A 27,264-nucleotide genomic window follows, 5' to 3' on the forward strand; every position below is an offset into this window, starting at 1 on the left:
CGAGCACGCCCCCATTCTCATCGACGGGGCTGTAGTAACACGTTGAGAGCTTCAAGTTCCTTTGTCACCAACAAACTAACATAGTCCAAGCACACCAAGACAGTCGTGTAGCCTCATACCCCTGCACATTGACTCAGTACTGGTACTCCCTGTAGCCATGTTATTTTTACTTGTTATTGTTATTCACTGTGAATTTATTCCTCGTCACTATTTCCATTTTTTTTTTATCTAACTGAATTGTTGGATAAGTAAGCATTTCACTGTTAGTCTACACCTGTCGTTTACAAAGCGTTTACAAAAATTGATTTATGTAGTAGTTATTTTTGCTTTTTATAAAAAATAATTGTATGATGCAATACATTCATTCCATTCTTGTGAATCTTCTATTGTTGGTTGCTCCTGGATATTGTGTTGTTGTGTAGTGGTACAGTGGAGTGACACTTGTCATACTCAAAGTTCAAATAGCCAATATGATTGATGTTGTGCCATTCAGCGAGAGGGATTAATTCTAGTGTTTGAAATACCTAGAATCATTACAAAAACACACAACACAGGACCAAGCTTGGCATTGGATTTAATTAACCAATGTTTAAATGTACAGACAATGACAAAATAATTGAAAAGATAAAGACACTGTGCTCTAAGAAAAACAGTTCTCTTAGCTTGTCCTGCCTTGTGCATAATTGATTATTATCTGCAATTATGCCCGCCCTGCTTTCAAGACTAAAGTTTGTGCAAAGCATTATCATAGTTAATTGTCTCTTCCACATAATGTAGAGACTACAGTAGGAAGTAAAGCAGCATCTATTTGGCCCATTCTTCTTGTGATAGTGTAGCTACAATAACACTTCTACCAAGACTCTGCTTTTCAACCCCATAATAACCCTTAATAGCTGGAATTTAAAAAGCCATTCAAACAGATAACACTGCAATACTGAGACATTAAAATGCCACCTAAGAGTAATGATTGGCTCTGTTGCTAAGCAGTTAAGGTATAGGTACTTAATGACCACATTCTAAGGGTTGGATGGATTCAAGACTTAAGCCAAAGGTATCATGACTTTAAAGGCTCAGTATTTTATATACATTTCCACACTACGAGGTTAGAACAAAACTGTGAACATGATAATGCCCTTTTAGCTGTTTGAAAAGACCACCTGAAATTTCAGCCTCTTTTTGGTGGGATGGAGTTTTGGCCTGCCTGTTGAAATCACCAGGCAGTAAATTAGTTAATAGACCAATAAGAAAGAGTTCCAAACCTCTCTGCCAATAACATATAGTATAAGATTCTTGCTTGAGAAATTGCACATTTTTTCCCTTCTTTTTCTTAGGGGTGATTTTTTTTAAACAATCACAGCTGGGTACTTAATTGTTAGCAAGAAATGATTTGATATCGAGATAAAAATGGCTGCATTGGACCTGTAATACTATGAATACTGAGACGAATACAAGTCTAGGTCTACGTTCCAATATGTCCATAGGTCCACATTGGAACCTAGAGTTAAGCTCTTATATGCACATTCTAGGTTGCTCTAGCTGATTCTTCCTCACCAGATGACCAAACAGGAAAGTATTTGTTATTTTACTTCACAGTCAGTCTGTCTCAAATGATACCCTATATAGTACACTACAAACAGTGCACAAAATAGGAAATAGGGTGTCATTTGAGTACCATTCATCACATTTCAGTCTTTTTCATAAGTAACTTTGTCAGCCAGCATAGTTCACTTCACAGTGTAGTTGCTTGGTTGGTGTCAGCTCTACCGTTTGCGGACCTTGGTCGAACCTGGGTTGAAATTAGCACCAGGAGCATACTGTAAATATTTGAAAGAAAACATCCTATTTTCGACCCAGGTCTGGTATCCTAGTTCTAAGCTGGTTCTCTGCCTGTCCCCAGTGTCTATGCCTTGCTCTTCTTCTGCAGCCGGGTCCTGGTTGGTTCTGTGAGGACCAGTGGCTCCTGGACCACCATGGCAGGGTACTTCCTCCCCAACATCTCCACTTCCACCTTCTGCCCTACAGAACACAGCTCCACTGGCAGGTAGGCAAACGCCAGGCTCTGCTGGGTGGTGTAGCTGTAGGCCCCAGATGTAGTGTTACCAACCACCTAGGAGAGATAGAGAAGGTTGCAGGAATGCAAATGGTGGGTGGAAGTGTAAGCCTCTAATGTTGTGTTGCCTCTATATACCACCCCCCCCACACACACACAGACCTTAACCCCAAACCCTAAAATAGCATTTTAACAAATTAATTTAACAAAAACACAGAACTCTGTTACTACTACAAAATCAAAATCAATTTTATCAGTCAAATGCTTTGTAAACAACAAGTGTAGACTAACAGTGAAATTGTTTCTTACCTTGTCAGAACATTCTGGTGACTTGTCAGGACACTGTGGTCTTGATAAGGTAGGAAAACATTGTACACACACACAGCTCACCTTGCCATTGAGCCAGATAGTCTCGTTGCCCTCGGGGTCAACATCATCCGTTTCCATGGTGATGTATGACAGCTTCCTCTTCAGACCTTTAGCTTTTATCTCCTGCAGCGCTGCCTTACCGATGAAGTCAGCATGCTGGAGACAGACAGGGAGAGATTTGAGAATGTTGGTATGTGTGCTTTATTTATAAGTAGAATAAATAACCCCAAAAAGAATACAGGAGTGTAGGAGAAAATGTTTCATAACATCTAAAAATAAGCTACACGTTTGAATATGACACCAATATTTGAACACAGTGGTTGACTGGTGAAACAGCAGTAGCTAGTAACAATGTCTACCTTGTTGAGTTTGATGAAGTAGTCCAGACCAGCTTCCAGGGGGTTGGTGTCACAGTTCATCTGATGAGACAAAAACATCAGTCCAACAGCCACAAACAACTTAAAAAGGTGTGTGTACGTACCTCTGCACCCCAGCCTCTGAAGCCTTTCTCCAGTCGTAGTGATGACATGGCGTAGGTACCAAAGTTGTCGATGCCCTCGTCCTCTCCTGCTGCCATGATAGCCTGGTACACAGCTGCCATGTCCTTGTGAGGAATGTACAGCTCCCAGCCCAACTCACCTGAACCACAGTCCGTTAGTTGAGCTGTACATGCACTCACATGCCACACATACTCTTAAAAATGTTTAAGCCCACAAACACACCTGTGTAGGAGATCCTGATAGCTCTGAGGTTGATGCCACCCAGTTGAATGGGTTTGCAGTGGAGGAACTTAAAGCTTGCGTCGCTCATGTCCTCCTGAGTGAGTTTCTGTAGAACATCTCTAGCCTTTGGTCCAGCCACACCCAACACCCCAATGTCCTCTGTCACGTTGGAAATATCTACATCATACGCCCCCTCTGCTACCTCCTCCTCCATCCACCTGGGGTTAGGGAGGGATCCATGGGGTTATATTTACAACTTCAAGGAACTCAAAAGGAAACGAAACACTGGCACAATGTTGATTCAACTAATAAAAGTCTTCAATATGAACTTTGATTAGTTGAATCATGTATATTAGTGCAGGGCTGGAGCAAAACCCTGCACCCACATGGCCCTTGGAGGTCACCACTAGGGGGTGATATACAACATCAGCAGACTGTGTTGTATAAGGCAAGGGCTGATTTCAAGGTTTTACTGCTAACCTACAAAGCATTACATGGGCTTGCTCCTACCTATCTCTCTGATTTGGTCCTGCCGTACATACCTACACGTACGCTACGGTCACAAGACGCAGGCCTCCTAATTGTCTCTAGAATTTCTAAGCAAACAGCTGGAGGCAGGGCTTTCTCCTATAGAGCTCCATTTTTATGGAACGGTCTGCTTACCCATGTGAGAGACGCAAACTCGGTCTCAACCTTTAAGTCTTTACTGAAGACTCATCTCTTCAGTGGGTCATATGATTGAGTGTAGTCTGGCCCAGGAGTGTGAAGGTGAACGGAAAGGCTCTGGAGCAACGAACCGCCCTTGCTGTCTCTGCCTGGCCGGTTCCCCTCTTTCCACTGGAATTCTCTGCCTCTAACCCTATTACAGGGGCTGAGTCACTGGCTTACTAGAGCTCTTTCATACTGTCCCTAGGAGGGGTGCGTCACTTGAGTGGGTTGAGTCACTGATGTGATCTTCCTGTCTGGGTTGGCGCCCCCCCCTTGGGTTGTGCCGTGGCGGAGATCTTTGTGGGCTATACTCGGCCTTGTCTCAGGATGGTAAGTTGGTGGTTGAAGATATCCCTCTAGTGGTGTGGGGGCTGTGCTTTGGCAAAGTGGGTGGGGTTATATCCTTCCTGTATGGCCCTGTCCAGGGGTGTCATCAGATGGGGCCACAGTGTCTCCTGACCCCTCCTGTCTCAGCCTCCAGTATTTATGCTGCAGTAGTTTATGTGTTGGGGGGCTAGGGTCAGTTTGTTATATCTGGAGTACTTCTCCTGTCCTATCCGGTGTCCTGTGTGAATTTAAGTATGCTCTCTCTAATTCTCTCTTTCTCTCTCTCAGAGGACCTTTTTTATTTTTTATTTCACCTTTATTTAACCAGGTAGGCTAGTTGAGAACAAGTTCTCATTTACAACTGCGACCTGGCCAAGAGCCCTAGGACCATGCCTCAGGACTACCTGACATGATGACTCCTTGCTGTCCCCAGTCCACCTGGCCGTGCTGCTGCTCCAGTTTCAACTGTTCTGCCTGTGATTATTATTATTTGACGATGCTGGTCATTGATGAACATTTGACCATCTTGGCCATGTTCTGTTATAATCTCCACCCGGCACAGCCAGAAGAGGACGGGCCACCCCACATCGCCTGGTTCCTCTCTAGGTTTCTTCCTAGGTTGAGGCCTTTCTAGGGAGTTTTTCCTAGCCACCGTGCTTCTACACCTGCATTGCTTGCTGTTTGGGGTTTTAGGCTGGGTTTCTGTACAGCACTTTGAGATATCAGCCGATGTACGAAGGGCTATATAAATAAATTTGATTTGTCTCAGGGTGTATGAGAGACAGAGAGCTGAATGAATAGTTAGAATAGAGATTCTTTTGTTTTTAATGTGCTGTTTGCCTATTGGAGCAAAGAGAGGGGCCGTTAAAGTAGCAGCTGCTGTAACTACCAGTGTTTCTAAGTGGGATAGAATAATGTTATATAATGGATTACTGAATCCTTTTATATGGGACGGCTAGACTCTACACCTTGTTAGCTGGCCTGGAATGCCTCTGTCTGCCTGTGTTACCTGAGGTCATGCAGCTCTGATCCAGATCCTGTGATGAGGAGGAACTCTCCAGGTGTGAGCTGGGTAATGGTGACCTCAGCGTAGACTCTCCCAGTGGGGGTCAACATGTGGCTGATGTTAGTCAGGCCCACCTGACAGGGGAGAGAGTGAAACATAAATATAACCTAAAACCTCTGCCTGAGCAGCAAACAGATCACTGCCACCTGTTGGCAATAGTGAGTTATATAGGGACTTATACAGTGGTGCAATGAGCTGTCTATGAGAGTCAGTGAGTTTTGCCTGGTGCGATGCAATGATACATTTAGTCACTCTCATTTTGGGCCTAGCGTTGGTGAGATACAGTAAGATGTAATATAAAAGCACAGTGAGTTGTGTACAGAATAGTTGTAATACAGTGAGTTGTGTACAGAATAGTTGTAATACAGTGAGTAATTGTGTGTAGTGTTATCCTTACCTTGGGCATAGTGTTGGCGAACAGTCTGTCCAGCAGTTTATGAGAATCTTTCCCTTTAACCATGAACTTGCCGAAGGGTGTCAGGTCAACGACCCCAACCTTCTCCATCACCAGCTTACACTCCCTCCCCACCGGACCGAACCAGTTGGTACGCCTGAAACTGGGCCTGGGGAGTAAAGACAGACACTTGTGGGTTAGTTACTTGGTTAATTTAAAATGTAATGGCAAAGTATTGGCTGAGACAGACCTGCACAGTTGTGAAGAGGGCATGGCAGTGCCTCTTTCCATTAAGGAGGTTGAAAAGATTTGGATTTCCTCAAAAAGTTAGAGCTGCACCACCGAGAGCATCTTGACTGGCTGTATCACCGCATGGTACAGCAAATGCCCCTTGACTGCAAAGCGCTACAGAGGATGGTGCGGACAACCCAGTACATCACTGGGGCCGAGCTCCCTGCCATTCGGGACTATATCAGGCAGTCTCAGAGGAAGGCCCAGAAATGGACAAAGTCTCCAGCCATCCAAGCCATAGACTGTGCAAAGCTGTCATTTTTTTATTAACCTTTATTTAACTAGGCAAGTCAGTTAAGGACAAATTCTTATTTACAATGACGGCCTAGGAACAGTGGGTTAACTGCCTTGTTCGGTTACTGGCTCAACGCTCTAACAAATGAGGACAGACAATTTTACCACGCTATGCGTTTCTGCACGCAGAGGTCCCGTTCTGTGAGCTTGTGTGGCCTACAAAGTTTTTACTCCTAGACGTTTCCAGTTCACAACAAAAGCACTTACAGTTGACCGGGGCAGATCTAGAAGGACAGAAATTTTACAAACTGATTTGTTGCAAAGGTAGCATCCTATGACGGTGCCAAATTGAAAGTCACTGAGCTTTTCAGTAAGGTCATTTGACTATGGAGATTGCATGACTGTGTGCTTGATTTTATACACCTGTCAGCAACAGGTGTGGCTGAAATAGCCGAATCCACTAAGTTGAAGAGGTGTCCCCATACGTTTGTATATTTAGTGTATTTATTGGGTAGAGTTGGTTGCCAGACTTAACACTTTGTTATAAAATAAGTCATACAAAGACATGGTGTTAGGAAGGAGACTATTCACTGCCAGTACTTACATAACGCTGCATCACTGAGTCCTTATACAGTAGGTTTTATAGTTTTACATATGGAAAACTATTTTCATATACCATGGGCATAATTTCATAAAGAAATCCCACAGGTGGTGCTAAATTCTCTGAGTCAATAAATAGGCTAGTCAGTCACTGGTGGGTGGCCAAGTGGAAGCTAACCCTGGGTTTGAGTTGGCCAACAATAAAAAAAAAAAAGTTTAAACGGGCCAACTGGAACCTAACCCTAAGTTTGATCTCCAAAACACCTCCAGCTCTTAAAACAAAAGTGGTTTCAGACCAACACCTGATGAGGATGAAGTCAGACTAATATTATCAGTCTATAGGGTATTGAACAGTAGCTACACAGGATTTATTTCCCACGGCATTACCTGTAAATAAATGTGTTTTGATGTTCTCTAAATGGTTCTATTGTGCTGGCTAGAGTAACTGTTACATAATGCCATGTTACAGTCGGTGAGCTTACCTCTAAGACCCATTGGGGCTGGCTGATATTTTTACAGGGGGTGGTCTCCACTCCTCCACTGGGAGCTGTCCAGCCTATCCTAACCTCCCCCCTTCCATCCCCCCCAAAAAAGAACACCAAGTCCTTGAACCTTCTAACACACTCTTGGCTGCACCAGGACGAAACCACACTGCTGTCATGTGCCCAATTTTTGTTTCTTCTTTTTAAGTCCATCAAAGCATATACCATATACAAAATTAATTTATATGAATAATATAAGTATAGAAATGGTTTGCTCTGTGGGAAATGAATGCCCTACTAGTCAGTGACAATTGCGTGGAGTTGAGTTTGTGACAGCAACTATGTGAGATAGGAAATCCCAGGACATGGTGTCTATAATACTATGATCTTCTATGTAATGGAACCCCTTACCTTCTAACGACTCTTGTGTACCTTGTGAGCGTCAGAGCAAAGCATGTTACACGTGTGTTCGTGAGAGTCTCATAGATAACTTTTAATAGTTTGTATCTTAAACTATTCCGACTCCACAGATGTTTTTGTAATAAGACCAGGCCCTGGCCCCTTCGGCATCCACCCTTGTCTCACAAACAACTCAACCCCAGTTAATCACACAGACTAATGGTTGGTATCTGCAGATGCCGGCGTTATGGTGGGACTCATTGGGTTAACGCTCAGTGTATTGTCATATTTGTACTGATTGATTGACTGGTTTGGTATCTTACTTGTAACCGGCATTGTCTCCAGGCTTATAGAACCAGTGAGGCTGTTCCCAGCCGGCATGGAACCCCATGGAAGCTTTTCCCTTTAGCAGCTCATACACACCACTCGTCCTGTTGGTCGGACGGCCAGCAAAACGCTCCTCTTTAGGGTAGCCCACTGAGAGAGGGGGGGAGGAGAGGGAGAGCAGAAGGGGGGGGGATAAAGAGAGAGAGAAGAGTTTTGACAACATGAGCGGTCGTGAGTAGATGCGTTTGTTTTGTGATCAAAGCGAGAGCTACAGGTAGTGACGTGTGTACATCTGTTCATATCCTTTACTAGCTCAGTTATGGATCATTTGCAGTCAGCAATGGGCAAGTGTATGTTTCCTACAAGAGCTCAAAATCTTTGAAAAGTGCGTCAGGTAAAGAGCTTTTTTTGTCTTAAAGGGGCTGTGTTGTATTTTGAGACGGGTTTGCATAAGCTAAGTAGGTAGAATGTAGCATCATTTGTCTGATTCTCTGTAATAATGGTGTGGGAATAATTATGCATTTTATTTTGTAAAGTGGTTTCTTGCATCAAACACCAATATAACATGTTCAGTCACCTTGTCTGAAGGACAAGTGGATAAACAGGTTCATGTCAAGACCTGCATGTTTTTTTCAAAAGTCTCATGGAATCTAGGCCTACATTAACTGCTACTGTAGACTGAATGATAGAACAGCTATGTCCATGTTAAGATATTATGGGATGCATTTTCTCCATTGCTTTTGATGTTAGACCACTCTCGTAGGCCTACATTATGATCAAATAGCCATAGTAGCCTACTTGACCACTGTTAACTTCAAATCAAATTTTATTTGTCACATACACATGGTTAGCAGATGTTAATGCGAGTGTAGCGAAATGCTTGTGCTTCTAGTTCCGACAATGCTGTAGTAACCAACGAGTAATATAACCTAACAATTCCACAACTGCTACCTTATATACACACAAGTGTAAAGGGATAAATAATATGTACATAAAGATATGAATGAGTGATGGTACAGAACGGCATAGGCAAGATGCAGTAGATGGTATCGAGTACAGTATATACATATGAGATGAGTAATGTAGGGTATGTAAACATAAGTGGCATAGTTTAAAGTGGCTAGTGATACATGCATTACATAAAGATGGCAAGATGCAGTAGATGGTATCGAGTACAGTATATACATATGAGATGAGTAATGTAGGGTATGTAAACATAAGTGGCATAGTTTAAAGTGGCTAGTGATACATGCATTACATAAAGATGGCAAGATGCAGTAGATGGTATCGAGTACAGTATATACATATGAGATGAGTAATGTAGGGTAAGTGACATTGTTTAAAGTGGCTATTGATACAACTTAAAGCGGGTAGAGCCTCAGTGTTTACAATAAACACACAAAGTTGCACAGGATTTTCACAACCTTGAAGTTTGTGCATAGCAGACCGGAAAATTTGCTCAGTGTTGAAAAACATTTGAGGGAACATTGGTAGTGACTACTCACCCACGTTGTTGAATCCATAGGACTCTCTGGCTTTGGCACACAAGTAGGGTACAGTGGTCCATTTTCCATACCGGTTGGGGTCACACTCAATGAGGTCATAGGGGGGTTCCCCTGTCACGATCCAATCACTGAGGAACTTCCCAATGCCACCGGCGTGGATCACTCCATACCTGGGACACAAACAGACCCTGAGGTTTGCCTTTAAGCTACAACCTCCTACTCCCTGTCAATCAAACATAACAAGGATTTTATAGTTCCCACAATAGGGAAGATGCTTAGAACTTTCACACCATCCAGTCATATTGATGTCAGCATCCACCCGACCCCATCACACACAAACACTCCCGTTTACCCGAAGCCGATAGCGGTCCAGTAGTTACGTGCTCCCTGGTGCGGTCCGACCATAGGAAGGAGGTCAGGGGTGTAGGTGATTGGTCCAGATACAATGTTGATGATGTCAGCATTCTTCAGCACAGGCACCATCTCCATGGCCATCTCTACGTGGTGCATGATACGGTCCAGGTCTGACTCAAACAACTCCTTACCAAAACCTGTTACACACACACACACACACACACACACACAGTACAACTAAGGTTAAGGCATAGAGAGTGAGGGCGAGAGAGAGGGTGAGAGAGCGATAGAGAGATCAGCAGACAGACCTGGTGGTACTCCATCTCTAACCCAGGAGTCCTGCAGCACCATCTTCTCCTCTTTCTCGTAGGGTCCAAACAGCAGTCCATCTCTCTCCTGTCTTAGGTAGTAGGAACCCTCCAGGTCCCTGATCACTGGCAGCTCTGCCTTTAGTGCCTTTACCTAGACACAACAAAACACAAACTTTATTAAACATCAAATCAAACGCTGTTAAACATCACAACACATTTACTGTAAAAAATGCACAATGAAGGATAGTTAAGACAGTAAGACATTAAGATGTAATTAAATTAGTACCTCAGGCACTGTTGCCGTGACAACATACTGGTGATGGACAGGGATAGTGGGGTGGTCAAAGCCAATCTGCTGGCCAACTTCCCGGGCCCAGAAACCTGTTGACCAATCAAAGATTAGTAATGAGTTCATGGTCTGCACAGAAAATGGATGAGTTTCGATGAGACCAGGAAGCAGTTAACACAGACAGTAGGGAGAAAGACACCACCAACATGTAAACAGCCATCCCTGAACCGCTCCGGTCTCCACCATAAGGAAAGCAAAACAAGGTTAGGAATAGAGTCTCACACACAGTTACACTCTCTGCCCTCTACCAACCAGCCTTCACTTCTTGAGACCAAAACACTGCAAAGCCAACTGGGTCCCACAGAGGATTGTAAAAAGATAGACATAAATGGAGGCGTGCGTGTGTCAAAGGGATGTCTTGAGCAGAAAAATCACCATTAAATTGTAGAATATTAGAATCCCATATACAGAGTGTATAAGCTGGCAGCTAAGAAGAGTGAGAGCATGGCTTACTACAGTACTATGGTGTACTCTATGCCACTCAGATATGGGCTGTATTTAAAATTGTACCCTGTATAGTCCACTAGTTTAGGCAAGAACCATGGGTCACTGGCCAAAAGTAATGCACTATATAGAGAATAGGATGCCATTTCAGATTGAGACCTGCTATATTACACTAACAGAGTTAGCCGTCTGAATATGGCTCCAACACTATGGCTCCAAAATAGAGATCCTATTAAATTACTCCAAATGTTTTATCTTTATTCTATTCTGAATTTTAAGGGCTCCACATCTTAGGACAGGGGTTCCCAAACTTCTTAACCTTGCTTGTTTCCTGCAATTGTAAACATTGTCATGGGGTGCAAAGAAAATGTTGCAGTTTTAAAGCAAACGTTCTATACGCTTTGCAATGTCTAATGTGTATTCATGTGATATTTGAGTGAAAGAAAATTACAACAATATCTTTGGGCTAAAAAAACTAAATAGAAAAACATTAGCTGACATGGGCTAGTTGATCTGGACAGTTCTGACCAGTTAGAAATAGCTCTAAGGTATGCAATGACTAACATGACAAGAGGAACTGATGATGCACTACCCAATTTCGAAATTGCACCTTATGCATTCTACTATTATAGAATGCATAAGGCTACTGGCAGTTGCCCCTCTCCCCAGAGGCCAGAGCTAAAACCGTGTTCTCCACTAACAGAGGACACTGTCAGTTCAAGGTCCTGTGCAACGCTCCAGCTACTTTTGAGTGTTTGATGGACAGGGTGCTGGATGGCATCCCCCGACAGCAGTGTCTGGTATACCTCGATGAAATCCTGGCCCATGGCAGCTCCTTCCAGTCAGCCCTGGGGGGCACTACGGCGTGTGCTGAAGAGGGTGGCTGCCGCAGGTCTGAAGCTCCACCCCGAGAAGTGCCACTTCATGGAGGAGAGAGGTGTCCTTCTTGGGCCACTGAGTGGGGAAGCAGGGGGATCAGTACCATGGAGAACAAGGTGGGGGCTGTCAGACTGGCCCACCCCCAACGACCAGCGTCAGCTGAAGAGCTTCCTGGGCCTGGCCTCGTACTACAGGAGGTTTGTATGGGGCTTCTCTAGCGTCGCTGCGTCCCTGAACCGCCTGCTGCCGAAGGACAAGGCCTTCACTTAGACAGTGGAGTGTGAGGAGGCGTTCAACACCCTCAAACGTGCACTGATCGAGGCCCCCGTGCTCGCCCCCCCTGACCTCACCTTGCCCTTTATCCTGGACACAGACGCGAGCAATGTGGGCATGGGTGGGGTGCTGGCCCAGGTGGGGCCAGAGGGGGAGAGAGTGGTGGCGTACTTCAGCAAAACATTTGATAAACATGAGCGCCGCTACTGTGTCACCCGGCGGGAGCTCTTGGCTGTTGTGGCCTCCGTCAAACAATTCAAGTACTACCTGGGTGGCCTGCGCTTTACTGTAAGGACTGACCACTCTGCTCTCCAGTGGCTCATGTCTTTCAGAGAGCCAGAGGGGCAGATGGCTCGCTGGTTGGAGGAGCTTCATCCGTATGACTTCACAGTGGTGCACAGGGCAGGGGCACGCCACACCAAAGCCGACCCCATGTCCCTGTACTGCAGACGGCTGCCGCCACTGAGCGGAGAGAGGAACGGGAGAAAGAACTGAGTGCAGAGGGTCTGTGCCACAGTGTGTCGGGCCTGTCTGCTGTGAGCTGCAGATTGTTAACATGGCTGAATGGGGGCAGCAGCAGGGACGGGACACAGACCTACAGCCAGTGCTACAGTGGGTAGAGGCGCAGGTGAGGCCACCATGGGAAGAGGTGACAGCGCTCTCACTCACGACCAAAGAGTTGTGGTCAAAGTTTGAGAGACTGCGGCTGGCTGATGGCGTGCTACAGCGCGCATGGAAGGAGTCGGCTACGGGAGAAGAGAGGTGGCAGGTGGTGATCCCAAAAGCATTGCGGGAGGCTGTGCTCCAGAGTACTCATGGGGGGGTGGGGACAGGACACTTTGGGGTTACAAAAACACTCCGCCGCCTCCGTCAGGGCTTTTACTGGGGGCAGCACAAGAGGGATGTGGCCGCCGCTGTGACCACTGCACAGCGAGAAAGGGCCCCCCAGGCCGCTCTCATGCTCAGCTCCAACAGTTCCCAGTGGGGGCTCCCATGGAGAGGGTGGGAGTGGATGTAGTTGGGCCGTTCCCCACCACAGACAGTGGAAACCGCTGGGTGCTCACGGCCATGGACTATTTCACAAAATGGCCCGAGGCCTAAGCTCTGCCTGACCAGGAGGCAGAGACCATCGTCGACGCCCTGACAGTGGGGATGTTCAGCAGGTTTGGAGCTGCGGAGTCCATCCACAGTGACCAAGGCAGAAACTTTGAGTCCCGTGTGTTTGCCACCATGTGTGAGAGGCTGGGTATGCACAAGACCCACACTACTCCTCTCCATCCTCAAAGTGATGGCCTTGTGGAGCGCTTCAACAAAACGCTTGGGCAGCAGCTGGCCATCGTCTCTTCCAAACACCAGCGTGACTGGGACATGCACCTGCCTATGGTCCTCATGGCATGCCGCTCCGCTGTCCAAGACTCCACCTCCTGCACACCTGCCCATCCTCATGCTGGGGAGAGAGATCCGCACCCCTGCGGAGATGGCGTTTGGTCGCCCCCTGGATAGCCCTCATGTTCCCCCGGGGCCGGAGTATGCCCGGAGACTCCAGGACTGCCTGGAGACAGCCCACACCTTCGCTAGAGAGCAGCTGGTGAATGCAGGTGTGAGGCAGAAGAGGAACTATGATGTGCCCACCTGGGGAAGGCACTTTGTGGCTGGGGAGCTGGTCTGGGTCTACAGCCCCCTAAGGAAAAAAGTCAGATGCCCTAAGTTGGAAAGTCACTGGGTGGGACCCTGCAGCGTCCTGGAGAGGGTAGGGGAGGTTGTTTACCGGGTACAGCTTCCTCCCAGGGGGAGAAAGGTTACACTGCACCAGGACAGGTTAGCTCCATACAGAGGGGCCTCTTCTCCCCAAACCCCAGGGACCCCCACAATTCCCCTCTCTGGCAATGACATTCTCCAGGCACCCACCCCCAGGTGCCGCAGACAGCCCACTCCCCCTGTGTCACCGCATGGTTCCCCAGAGCCACTGACTGCATTACCCGTTCCTGCTTCCTTGTCCCCCATATCCCTGCCTTCATCCCCTGGTTCCCAGAGGGGCACTCTGCGACCATCACGGCCACGCAGGCAAAGGAGACCTCCGGGTCGCTTCAGAGACTTTGTTTGTTCCCTCGGGGACGAGGGACTTTGGTGGGGGGGCTCTGTAGGGACCCGCACAGACAGCTGTGTGTTAGGCTAGTAGGTGGTTGTGTTGTACCTACCAGTACCCAGTGTTCGCGGGGTCCGACATGCCAATCAACCTGCCAATCACGGAAATGCCTGGAATGTTCTGTTGCCGGGCATCCTGGTGGTTGGCGGAGTGGCGTGGAGGGGGGTTGGGCAGGGGGATGGAGCATTGGAAGTGAAGACCAGGTTTAGCCTCTGTTGTCTCTTATGTCTGGCCTTCACAAGAGAAGGTCACGGTTGTTTTATAGGGTATCCTTCATTTATTTGGCGTGGGCTACAGCCAAACAGTAGCCTGTGTAAAGTTGGGTTAATAAACCGTCAATTCGTAAACTCAATCCTCTGTCTGGACAATTGTTCCTTTATGATCTAGTCAGGTCATTACAGTATTGCACAACATTATATATATCCATACACTACACCACATAGTTTTAATAAGAGACACCCATAAAACTGTACACATAAAATAATTTATGGCATAACCTCTGTGTACAGCAAACTGACTACTAACCAGTATTCATGGGGTTGCATGTTTAGTCACAATCTTGTTTTGAACGTTAGTTTTGGACTGATTCCCAACAGCATTCTACTCAAATGCATTGTCAATGAGTGTTGATAAAGAGTTTATCAAAAGTGCATTACAATGACAAATCAAAAAAGGAAGAAAGGAAAAGCATGTAATTTTGATGTCACAGGATTGACTTTAGCTAGCTAAAACTGAGGGGAAGTCACCGGATTTTAGCTAGCTAACATTAGCATTGCTAGCTATTTGACAAACTTTGCTAGCTAATAACATTGCAATCTGTCTAAAGTCAATTTGATGATATGATAATGCTGGAAAAGTTGTTCCCTACTAAATATTTTAATACTTCAGCGAAGTCATTGTATTTCCAGGCACTATAGTTTAACTTAGACTAAACAGTAGTTAGCATTCGTCCAGAATGACTGTGCTTATCACAACTTTACCAAGGGCACCAACCACTATGTTGCTGCCGATAAAGGGTGGCTAGAGAACTTTCATAAAAATGTCATAATGCGACTGAGTGACGGAGGTGCAACCTATTGCTACTGGTCCCTAGCCAGACAAACAATGATTTGTGGGGCGAAAGTCCGACGTGTGTCAACTACGCTCTCTCTCTCTATACACACAGACACACACCATGGCCCCTGCAGCCACCACAGCTGTTTGTCCCCACAGATCAGACTGGTAATGGCCTGCAGGAACTAGTTGTGATGGGGAACGGCAGAAGTCAACAACTGGGGTTATCTGCTGAGTTGCAACTGTTCCACACCAGACACTGGCTCAAATACAGTGCATTCCAAAATAATTCATACACTTTGATTTACCACATTTAGTTATGTTACAGCCTTATTCTAAAATGGATTCAATCCCCCCTCAATCTACCCACAATAGCCCATAATGACAAAGCAAAAACTGTTTTTTAGAAATGTTTGCAAATGTATAAAAAAAATCTAACTGAAATAATAATTATTCAGAACCTTTACTCAGTACTTTGGCAGCGATTACAGCCTTGAGTCTTCTTGGGTATGACACTACAAGCCTGGCACACCTGTATTTGGGGAGTTTCTCCCATTCTTCTCTGCAGATCCTCTCAAGCGCTATCAGGTTGGATGGGGAGCGTCACTGCACAACCATTTTCAGGTCTCTCCAGAGATGTTAGCTCGGGTTCAAGTCCAGATTCTGGATGGGCCACTCAAGGACATTGAGACTCCTGCATTGTCTTGGCTGTGTCCTTAGGGTTGTTGTCCTGTTGGAAGGTGAACATTCAACCCAATCTGAGGTCCTGAGAGATCTGGAGCAGATTGTTTATCAAGGACCTCTCTCTGTCCATCCTTCCCTTGATCCTGATTCGTCTCCCAATCCCTGCCGCTTAAAAACATCCCCACAGCATGATGCTGCCACCACCATGATTCACCGTAGGGATGGTATTGGCCAGGTGATAAGCGGTGCCTGGTTTCCTCAAAACGTGACGCTTGGCATTCAGGCCAAAGAGTTCAATGTTGGTTTCATCAGACCAGAGAATCTTGTTTCTCATGGTCTGAGAGTCTTTAGGTGCCTTTTGGCAAACTCCAAGCGGGCGGTCATGTGCCTTTTACTGAGGAGTGGCTTCCATCCGGCCACTCTACCATAAAGGCCTGATTGGTGGAGTGCTGCAGAGATGGTTGTCCTTCTGGAAGGTTCTCCCACCTCCACAGAGGATCTCTGGAGCTCAGTCAGAGTGACCATCGGGTTCTTGATCACCTCCCTGTCCATAGATCTTCTCCCACGATTGCTCAGTTTGACCAGGGGGCCAACTCTAGCAAGAGTCTTGGTGATTACAAACTTCTTCCATTTAAGAATGATGGAGGCCACTGTGTTCTTGGGGACCTTCAATGCTGCATACATTCTTTTTGGTACCCTTCCCTAGATCTGTGTCTCAACACAATCCTGTCTCGGAGCTCTACAGACAATTCCTTCGACCTCATGGCTTGGTTTTTGCTCTGACATGCACTGTCAACTGTGGGTATATAGACAGGTGTGTGCCTTTCCAAATCATATACAATCAATTGAATTTACCACAGGTGGAGTCTACGTTGTAGAAACATCTCAAGGTTGATCAAACAGGATGCACCGGAGCTCGATTTTGAGTCTCATATCAAAGGGTCTGAATAATTATGCAAATAAGGAATTTGTTTTTTTATACATTTGCAAACATTTCTAAAAAGCTGTTTTTGCTTTGTCATTATGGGGTATTGTGTGTAGGTTGATGATGACCTTTTTTTATACCCATTTAGAATAAGGCTGTAACGTAACAAAATGTGGAAAAAGTCAAGGGGTCTGAATACTTTTGGAATGCACTGTACATAAATACTTCAACTACATGTAGGGTCTGATAATCGCTCATGTTAGATTCTGCTTTCTCAAATTGGGCAGTTTGGCTGATATGAACATCAGCGCTGTTTACATTTTCCAGCTCAGAGGGACGTACTCTACTTTTAAAGGTTGCCCTGCCCCAATACGGTAGAATACAGCTAGTTGGGCAGAGCGTCTGAAGGAGTCAGAGTAGACAGCACACATGTTTACACGCTCCCTGTAGGAGGACACACACAGGGCCATTCACAGACCCTCCCAGGAATAACCTCTAATGAATGGACTCATTGGAAGTGGGGCTTTGTCTGACACAGGCTCAGCCATGTCCAGAGTACAACCACCTCCACACCTCTAACTAACTAGTTAATTTCCCTCCCTCGCTTATATTTATGAGCACCAGTGATAACCTAAATAGTTTCTGAAGGCCAGAGACTCTGATAAACCAGGTTTCACTCTCTCGTTGAGACATTGTGCTTTCACTGGGGGTCTCAGTGTCCTGTGCACCTTTAGTAGGTCACAGGGCCAACTTTTGAAACCGATCCTTCAGGGGGAGTGACATTCCAAGAACCACAACCCTTTACCTTACTCTGGGGGTTCTCATTAGTCAAGGTGCCAAACAGTGATGGGGTGTAGCATTATGAAGGTAGGGTTGGAGAACGGGAGGTAGAGATGGAATGGGTGAATGTGGGAGTGAAACAAGGGGGGAGAAAAGGGCCGAGTTTGAGACAGTGGAAGGAGAGAAGGAATAGGGTGAGTGTGGGACTATAATTTGTGTGTTATTTGTGTATTGTATTTGTGAGACGTTCTACTGCACTGTTGGAGCTACTGCCGAAACATAAGCATTTCACTGCACCTGCTATAACGCCTGCAAATATGTGTACGCAACCAATAAACTGATTAGATGAGATTTTTTATTTTATTTTACAAGGTGGGAGGGATGGAATTAGTGTTGGAGTAGAGGGAGGGAGCAAATGAGAGACTGTTTGTGAGGAATGCTACAGCGGTACTTCAGGATCTGCTTTCACATGGAGTTATTTCTGCACACCAGAGCGCCAGCAAGCATAAATCACGTATCCTACCCTGCATGTCGAGGGGTGAACCCCCAAATCCCACCACACACACACACACACACACACACAACTCACCCACCCACTAAAGGAGAGAGAGTAGTTTGACCTGAGGGTTAGAGAGTTGTATTGTAATGAAAGATATAAACTTCCCAATGATATGTATAGAGTGGGAGGCTTCCGGAAGTTCTCTTTATTGGAATTTGTTTTCTCTTCACAAAAGATCCTCCTCCTCCCAGGGTTATTCCCACAAATATGAACAAAGCTCACAAAATGTCCAAAACTCAACCACAAATCAGTGGGCCTATTCCAAAGTAGAATAATGAAGTTGAGAGATTTAGCTCCAAAGTAAAGGAGTGAGTTTAATGGGTGTAGTAGCTACTGTTTATGAGTACAACCAAGGATGTTCTGATAAAAAAGAAGCCCACAAAACCAAAACTGGACACATAAGACTCTCAGACTGCAGGTTGTGTATGTGTTCGTGTCTGCAAAGTGCAAACACAGCAACTGACACAATCACCACAAACTCCCCCTACCCGGCCTGTGTGTGCTGTACGTGCACTGTTCTATTTTACTGGACCATATGGAGACAAGTCATTACTGCATTGGTCAAACACTATAAATCTACAGTGTCCAGTGGGGTTTCAAACAACAGCAGCTTCAACAACAAGGTTTTAGATTAAATCCCTCAGGTGCGCTATGGGACGTTTCCATTGTACCCCTGACAAAGTGGCTTTCATTTGGCCCCAGCAGCTATACATTTCTCTCTCCATGTTGATTGTATGCAAAGTGTAATGTATAGGACAAGGCTGTAAGTCTCTCACCAGCCGTGACTTATGCAATAACACACATCGATGGGCAGTATATCTGCAGATCCCCTATAGGAAGTGTTATATCTACCAAGCACTCGTTATCCTCTGTAGCTCAGTTGGTAGAGCATGGTGTTTGCAGCACCAGGATAGTATGTTCGATTCCTGGGATTACCCGTACGCAAAATGTATGCACGCATGACTGTAAATGGCATTTGGTTAAAAGCGTCTGCTAAATGGCATATATTATACATTATATTAATATTATAGCCTAATTCATCCTGTGTACCAAAACAATACATATCCTTTTTTTTGCCTGACTGGACAATGTTGTAGCTGCTGTGAATCAACTACGTGTCAAGCACTAGACAACATTTTGGTAGTTACAGGCAGAAGGTAGCCTAGGGGTTAAGAGAGTTGGGCCAGTAACTGAAACGTTGCTGGGTTGAATCCCCAAGCAGACTAGGTGAGGCACTTTACCTTAATAGCTCCGGATAAGAGTGTCTTCTAAATGACTTAAATGTAGTTACAGCTTGTTACATTACACCAACTGAGGAAATCAAGTTGAGTTGACAAAACATGAGTCAAATTCTAAGATAGCTGACTGTTATTCAAAGATTATGATTTTTTTATTTATTATAATAAAACAATTTCTATCCCCTTTTCTCCCCAATTGGAAGTTACAGTCTTGTCTCATCGCTGCAATTCCCGTACGGACTCGGGAGAGGCGAAGGTCGAGAGCCATGCATCCTCCGAAACACGACCCTGCCAAGCCGCACTGCTTCTTGTCACACTGCTCGCTTAACCCGGAAACCAACCGCGACACAGCCCGGGATTGAACCCGGATCTGCAGTGCCTTGGACCGCTGCGCCACTCGGAAAGCCCAGTCAGCAACGGTTTGACTGTTGTACATAGGTGATGTTAACACAAGGTTGTCAAATGAGTGAACCCAAACTGCAAATTCATGAACTTAAAGAAAACAGAGTTTGCAGAGAAAAAGCACATGGAAACCAAAGCATCACTAAGGGAATCAGAAAATGTTTGTTCTTCAACATTTAAAAAATCTGTCAGCAAAGTGTTAAAACGTCTGCTGAAGAGGCGTCCTTCAGCTGCTGCTCTGTGATTGGCTAAAACCTGTTGGCCTGTTTGGATAAACTGATGAGGGAACGGAGGGCCAGGGGCCATAATATTAATGGGTTTAGCAAAGCTAGAACAAAGCAAAGTAAACCTACAACGTGCCCCTCTCCTCCTCCTCCAGCGACCCATAAAGGAGGGAGAGAGCAAACTTCAGGCAGCTGCAAAATTAATCAGTTATGCAAGGAGGTATGATAGTGGTGACAAAACCTTGCCAACTAAATCCTCCCATAACTGGTATGATCCAGTTCAAACCATGTGACCCAGTTTCTCCTGAACTCAGAATGTCATGTATAGGGTCAAATGTCCCTAAGATAGCAGCCTTGGAATAAGAGCAGTTCAGACAAGAGTCAGAAAGACTGAAAGAGGCTCAGCACTGGGCCAAATCAAACAAGAACTACAACTGAACTCACCCCTAAAGTATTTAGTTTCATCAACTTCTTTGTCCTCAGGACTGGGGTCCTAAGATCTAATTTGTCTGTGCCGAGTGTGCTCTTTATTGTAGACTGTACCCAATTCTACTTTTACTACGGTCATCTCTCTTTTGTCTGTCTACAAGCAGTAAAAAAAATAAAAAATAAGCCAGTGGCTGAACTGAAAATTAGTTAATTTTATTTTAATTTAACCTTTATTTAACTAGGCAAGTCAGTTAAGAACAAATTCTTATTTTCAATGACGGCCTAGGAAGTGGGTTAACTGCTTTGTTCAAGGGCAGAAGGAGAGAGGAGAGACTGGTTTGATTGACTTGAGAGACATGGGGCCCTGCATTTTAACCAACCCAAACTGGTAAACCAGGTCTGTGGGTTTAGTTTCTGACAACCTAGAGAGGAGCTAGAGGTGTTAACTTCCCCAGCTCACCCACCCAGACTGGTCTGTGTTATACAGACAATCTGACTCACCCAAACTCGTTTAGAAAAATCTTCAACTGAAGTTGTTGTTCAAGCCAATTGGCCGGCTCTAATCATAGTTTCTCAATGTTTGCCAGTGAGATTTCAATCTGACCCAAATCTGTGAATAACAGGACTGTGTTGCCGAATGGACAAACTGCTTGAGTCAGTTTTAAACATTAGAAACTCATCTATAGCCCTAAATGACCTCTACATGCTGATATATCTACAAGATACTACAGTGCATGATGCAATGTATTGATACAATTTATCTAGAAGTCAACAGTCAATGCATGTTCTGTAATATGGTCACTAATGTTAGTTTGGACATACAAACTGGTGCAAGGGCCAATCAATCATGATTTGCAGCACAAACACTCTGTACAATAACATAGAGCCTGGACCCAACTACATCAACGCTTATCTGGCTCTCTGGCAGAACAAGTTCTAGCAGGAAGCTAAGCCTCCCAGTTTGCCAAAGGTTCTTGTTTCTATTCTCCATGTATGCAGCAAGAAGTACATGTTGTGCATGTATTCCTGCATGCAATTGTATGTACCGGTGATGACCCATTCCATTCCAGCCATTACAATGAGCCTGTCGACATATTCTGCTCTTCTCTAGCCTCCATTGGGGTTTACATAGAGACAGATATTTTGCCACTGACAAATATTCGACCACTGACCTGTAGCGTTGACTATGCGGTTAGCTCTGATGGTCCCGTGTGGGGTCTGGACATCCCACTTCCCATCACTGGTGGGTGTGAGGCCAGAGACCAGGGCTGGGTTGTAGATCTGGGCTCCATACATACGGGCCCCTGCAGCCAGAGCCATGGTTAGGGAGTAGGGGTCAATATGGCCGTCTCCTGGGTTATATAGACCCGCTAGCACCTGGGGGAGGTGGATATTATTACTGTCATGTCGTTGTCTACTGGTTCAAACAAACGTTCTTGGTCAATGACAACTTTAAAAGATACATTATGGAAGTTTTGTTTCCCTCAAGAGCCCCCGCAGAGGGAAAAGTTGTATAAAGCCTCTTTAAATCATTAGAGTATATCCACTAGGCTCTTAGGTCATGACATGAAACTGAGATCACAATGATGTCTATTAGCCTGGTCCCAGATCTGTTTGTGCTGTCTTGCCAACTCCTATGGGCATTGTCATACCAATGACCAATGGAGTTGGCAAGACAGTGCAAACATATCTGGGACCCAGGCTACATGTCTATGGCGCATGAGAATGCATTCCTCCGGTCCAGACCAGAACAATAGATATAGAGCCATGGTTATAGATCAGTGGTGGCTGGTGGCACTTTAAATGGAGAGGACAGGTTCATAGTAATGGCTGGAATGGAATAAATGGAATGGTATCAAACACCTGGTTTTCCATGTGTTTGGTACCATTCCATTAACTCCATTCCATCCATTATTATCAGCTGTCCTCCCCTCATTAGCCTCCTCTGACAGATATATATCTTTTTGGTTCAGGTCCAGACCTTGTCCATGTTGAGCAGGGGGAAGAGCTCCTTGATCTTCTCAGGGGTGATGAGCCACTGAGGCGTGGGGTGCCAGTGGGTTCTTGCCATCTGGTACTTCAGCTCATCCACTCTGACTGGGGTGGAGGCAATACGGATACTGCCTGGCTGGTGGAAACCCACCGCCTATAGACACATGGATAAAATGTGTGAAACATGCAAACATAGTGGGTATCATAAGTATTCACCCCCCTTTCCCCCACATTTTGTTGTGTGACAAAGTGATATACAAATTAATTTTATTGTGATTTGTTGTCATTGAGCTACACAAAGAACTTCATTAAATTAATAAAAATGTAATAACTAAAATAGTTATTGCACCCCATTTGTTTAGACAAGCCTAAAATAGTTCTAGAGTCAAATTTGGTTAAACAATTCTCATAATAAGTAGCATGTCAATCCCTGTTATTTCACACTAATAACAGGGGTTGGCATAATTCCTCTGTCCCCCATACATACGACAACATATGTAAGGTCCCTCAGGCAAGTATTGAATTTCAAGTACAGATTCAACTACAAAGTCCTGTGAGATTTTTCGAAAGACTCATAGTAAAAGGGCAGTGATTGGTAGATTAGTAACAATAACAAAATAGACATTTAATATATCTTTAAGCATGTTCACGTTAATAATTATGCTGTGGATGATGTATTAAACCCCCCCAGACACATCAAAGATGCAGTCATCCTTCTGAACTGAGCTGCAGGACGGGAAGGAAACTGCTCAGGGATGTCACCATGAGGCCATTGCTAATTTTAAAACAGCTCAATGGCTGTGAAGGAAAAAAAAAAACTGAGGATGGATCAACATTGTATTTACGCACAATAATGACCTAAAAAGTAGAAAAATAAAAAAATATGCAAAGCCTTATGTTTGGGGCAAGTCCAAAACACACTGAGTTACTGCCTCCTTGTTTTCAAGGGTGGTGGCAGCTGCATCATGGTATGGGTATGGTTGACATTGGCAAACAGAATGTTTCACAATAAAAATAAATGGGACAGAGCTAAGCATAGACAAGATCCTAGAGGAAAATCTGATTCAGTCTGCTTTACACCAGACACTGGGAGAGGAATTCACCTTTCAGCAGGACAATAACCTACAACACAAGGTCAAATTTACACTGGAGATGCTTACCAACAAGACAGTGAATGTTCCTGCTTGGCCAAGCTACAGATGACTTAAATCTGCTACAAAATCTATGCCAAGACTTGAAAATTACCATCTAGCCAACATCTAGAATCATTTTTAAAAGACTAAATGGGCAAATATTGCACAATCCAGGTGTGCAAAGCTTTTAGAGACTTACCCAAGAAGAATCACAGCTGTAACTGCTACAAAGGGAATTAACATGTATTGACTCAGGGGAGTGAATTTGTGTCTAATAAGGGATAGTAACGTTTATATTCTTCCAATTTCACAATACAGACTATTCTTTGTCATCAATGACAACAACAACAAAAAATCACAATTATATTCATTTCAATTCCACTTTGTAACAACATTTTTAAAATCCAAGGGGGGTGAAAACTTTGATACCCACTGTACATAAATTCAGTCATACAGACAGACATTATATAATCCGTTGTGCTGTGGTTGACATATAGTATACCTGTCCTGTCTCGGCCTCCAGACTCTCATACAGCTTGATGCTGTGGTAATGGACCTTCTTCAGGTTGATACCAGGGTGGTAGTACGTGGTCAAACCAGCCTGGAACAGACAATAAACATGGACACTTAGAAGAGGAGGCATGGTCATGTACATGGAAACACTGACAACACTTGACTGACAACTACTGTATTGACCCTGCAGGTTTGCAAGGCAATGATTTGAAAGTGCATCTTATAAAATAATAGTAATACATATTTCAACAACATCATGTTATCTCCATTGACTTAAACTACACTACACAACCAGGGCATGCAGTTCACAAGTTCCTAACATAGATACATAGAATGAGAAGTTTGATAAGTCTACTAGGAAAGTTGGCCCCTTGACATTAAGGGCAGCATATTTACTATGTAGAGTAACCTATATGGGATAGGGTTGGTTGGAAGGGGGTCATAGAGAAGCAGTATTAGGTCATCAGATCCTTGGCAGACCCACATAGGCCTGGTTCTTTGACAGCAGCTGTCTGACAGCTACCATAACTTAGATCTTCTTACATGCCTCCATCTACTTCTTGGGAATCTCCCTCTGCTGAGTGGACTATCTGATATCTTGTAGTACCGTAGTATATTCGGTTGGGTTTTTCCTGTTAACTGTAAGTCACTCTGGATAAGATGACTCAATGACTAAATGTAAATATCTTCAGTGTGATCTCAATGTATTATTTCCGTGTTGAATATCTCTGACCTGTATCTTTTCCTCTGACAGTTCCTTCTAATAGTGGGTGTGTGTAATAACTCCTTAATTTATTCAAATGTTGGGGAACATAAACTCCCATACCTTGCTAACTTATGTATTAGTAGAAGACCGTCTCAGGTCGAAACAGGTGTCAGACCATCAATAAATGGGCGAGTTCATTTGCATGCCCCGGGTGGGTGGAGATTTCACTTAAGGGGCACAGGGTCTTGCAAAACGAACTCGCCCAATACGTTTGTGTGCCCCCCTGACTGACAAACAAAACAAGACTCTATCCATGAGCCCCTTGAGCCAACTGTTGCTCCCAGACAGTTCTGTCTTCCCTCATACGGTTAAGATAAGGTTTTGGGACAGGTAAGCTGATCCTAGATCTGTTTTAGTTTTTGTTGACCTACAGCGTGCCAGGTGGATCCAGCGGTCAGTTCAGACTTCTCCAGCAGGACCACATCCTTCTGTCCAGCCTTGGCCAGGTGATAGGCCAGACTGACTCCAACACAGCCCCCTCCGATGATCACCGTCTCAGCCGCGTCCTTCCACCTCTTCCCCAGGACCATAGTGCTGTCCCTGAGAGGGGGAAGAGGGGGTAAAGAGGGGTGAGATGAAAGAAGGAGACAGTGAGATTGAAATGTGAAAAACGTGTATTAATTGATTTGAATGCATTTGAATCTATTTTAATACAGGTAAAGATGTGTAGAGTAGTCATGTGACTTCTATGAAGCAGAAGAGATTATTGTGAAGAAAATCAACCCTGACCAGTTCTGACTTGACATACACCCCTGGAAGGAAATGCAACACATGCTGCCATGAGATCACTCAGACAGCCTGGCACATTAACGTCAATTGTAGATATAGGCTATGTTGTTTGTCACATTATAAACACAGAGAACATTAGCGCGTCAGAATAATATCATGGTCTGTTCAGCAGGGAAGTCATGTGCATTATGCAAACTGAATTAAAACGGTTGGGTTGTGGGCAGACCCATAATAACATTACGCTATCAAAAAGCCCCTTAAAGCCTACCGGACACCTCTGTGGTCTCTCCAACTGTCCCAAACGTGAAATCTGTAAATTTACTGTCGGATACAAGAAAGCTGAAAGGGTAACATAAGTTGTTTACTACAAGGCAAAAAAGTGCACGAGGGGGCTTACCCATTTCCCACATGTTTCTGCGAAGTGTAGTTTATTGTACGCAGTGGAATACAGACAATAGCGCGATATGCGGCAAAATCTCTCCGGAGGTGAGTATTAATTGCGTTAAAAAACCTAGACATGGTTTAACTAATTAAAATATATATTAAAACACAAAGCACACCAGAACCACCTCTGCCTAATTCCCCACCGCAATTTACTGCAGGCCTTCTATACCAAAGCACTATTTTGTTGGCTGAACACGCCCTCGTTCGCGCAGAGCGCCAGTCAATTTAGGCACAGTGAAACTTGGTGCGTTCAAAACAACTGGGAACTCAGGTAAAAACGAGCTCAGAGTGGGAAAATCGTGACATCAGTGATCTTCAGGTCGGAGAAATTGGAGCTCTATGATCTGGCCTTAATGACTATCTTGGTTGAAGATCGATCTGGCCTTAATCGCCATGTACTCGTATAATCTCCACCCGGCACTCCACGGGACTGGCCACTCCTCAGAGCCTGGTTCCTGCCTCTTTCCAAGTTCCTGCCTCTTTCCAAGTTCCTGCCTCTTCCCAAGTTCCTGCCTCTTCCCAAGTTCCTGCCTCTTCCCAAGTTCCTGCCTCTTTCCAAGTTCCTGCCTCTTCCCAAGTTCCTGCCTCTTTCCAAGTTCCTGCCTCTTTCCAAGTTCCTGCCTCTTCCCAAGTTCCTGCCTCTTTCCAAGTTCCTGCCTCTTCCCAAGTTCCTGCCTCTTTCCAAGTTCCTGCCTCTTCCCAAGTTCCTGCCTCTTTCCAAGTTCCTGCCTCTTCCCAAGTTCCTGCCTCTTCCCAAGTTCCTGCCTCTTCCCAAGTTCCTGCCTCTTCCCAAGTTCCTGCCTCTTCCCAAGTTCCTGCCTCTTCTCAAGTTCCTGCCTCTTCTCAAGTTCCTGCCTTTCTTGGGAGTTTTTCCTAGCCACTGCTTCTACATCGCTTGTTCTTTGGGGTTTTAGGTTGGGTAAAAATGGCTTTATAAAATATATTGATTGATTGACTTATTGATAGCATGATGCTCGAGTTTCCAACTTGTAATTCAGATTTGGATGCCCGTTTAAAACGATTTTTCCTAGTCAGGGTTTCTTTTCGAGTTCCGAGTTGTTTTGAACGCACCAACTGTGTCCAGACCCTCCCAGTCTAAAAATCGCTGAAAGGTTAACTCTTTAGATATCATAGGTAAGGCTGTGCCTCAGGGAATCTAGGGA

At 44.9% G+C, this 27,264-nt stretch overlaps 1 protein-coding gene across 1 annotated transcript; it reads right to left on the reverse strand.

The window, feature by feature from the left end:
* Window positions 1–557: 557 nt before the first annotated feature.
* On the reverse strand, window positions 558–26,305 carry dmgdh (dimethylglycine dehydrogenase). Its single transcript, XM_024382038.2, has 17 exons — window positions 26,055–26,305; window positions 25,300–25,468; window positions 24,152–24,250; window positions 22,506–22,670; window positions 21,697–21,901; window positions 10,426–10,520; window positions 10,137–10,290; window positions 9,827–10,025; window positions 9,475–9,644; window positions 7,966–8,119; window positions 5,640–5,805; window positions 5,186–5,316; window positions 3,142–3,359; window positions 2,901–3,058; window positions 2,779–2,838; window positions 2,441–2,575; window positions 558–2,107 (listed from the first exon to the last, which is right to left on the reverse strand). The coding sequence occupies exons 1-17, from the start codon at window positions 26,174–26,176 to the stop codon at window positions 1,901–1,903; spliced, it is 2,607 nt and encodes an 868-aa protein (XP_024237806.1). The 5' UTR covers window positions 26,177–26,305; the 3' UTR covers window positions 558–1,900.
* Window positions 26,306–27,264: the final 959 nt, after the last annotated feature.

This window comes from Oncorhynchus tshawytscha, linkage group LG20, assembly GCF_018296145.1.
Source record: "Oncorhynchus tshawytscha isolate Ot180627B linkage group LG20, Otsh_v2.0, whole genome shotgun sequence".
Lineage (NCBI taxonomy): Eukaryota > Metazoa > Chordata > Actinopteri > Salmoniformes > Salmonidae > Oncorhynchus > Oncorhynchus tshawytscha.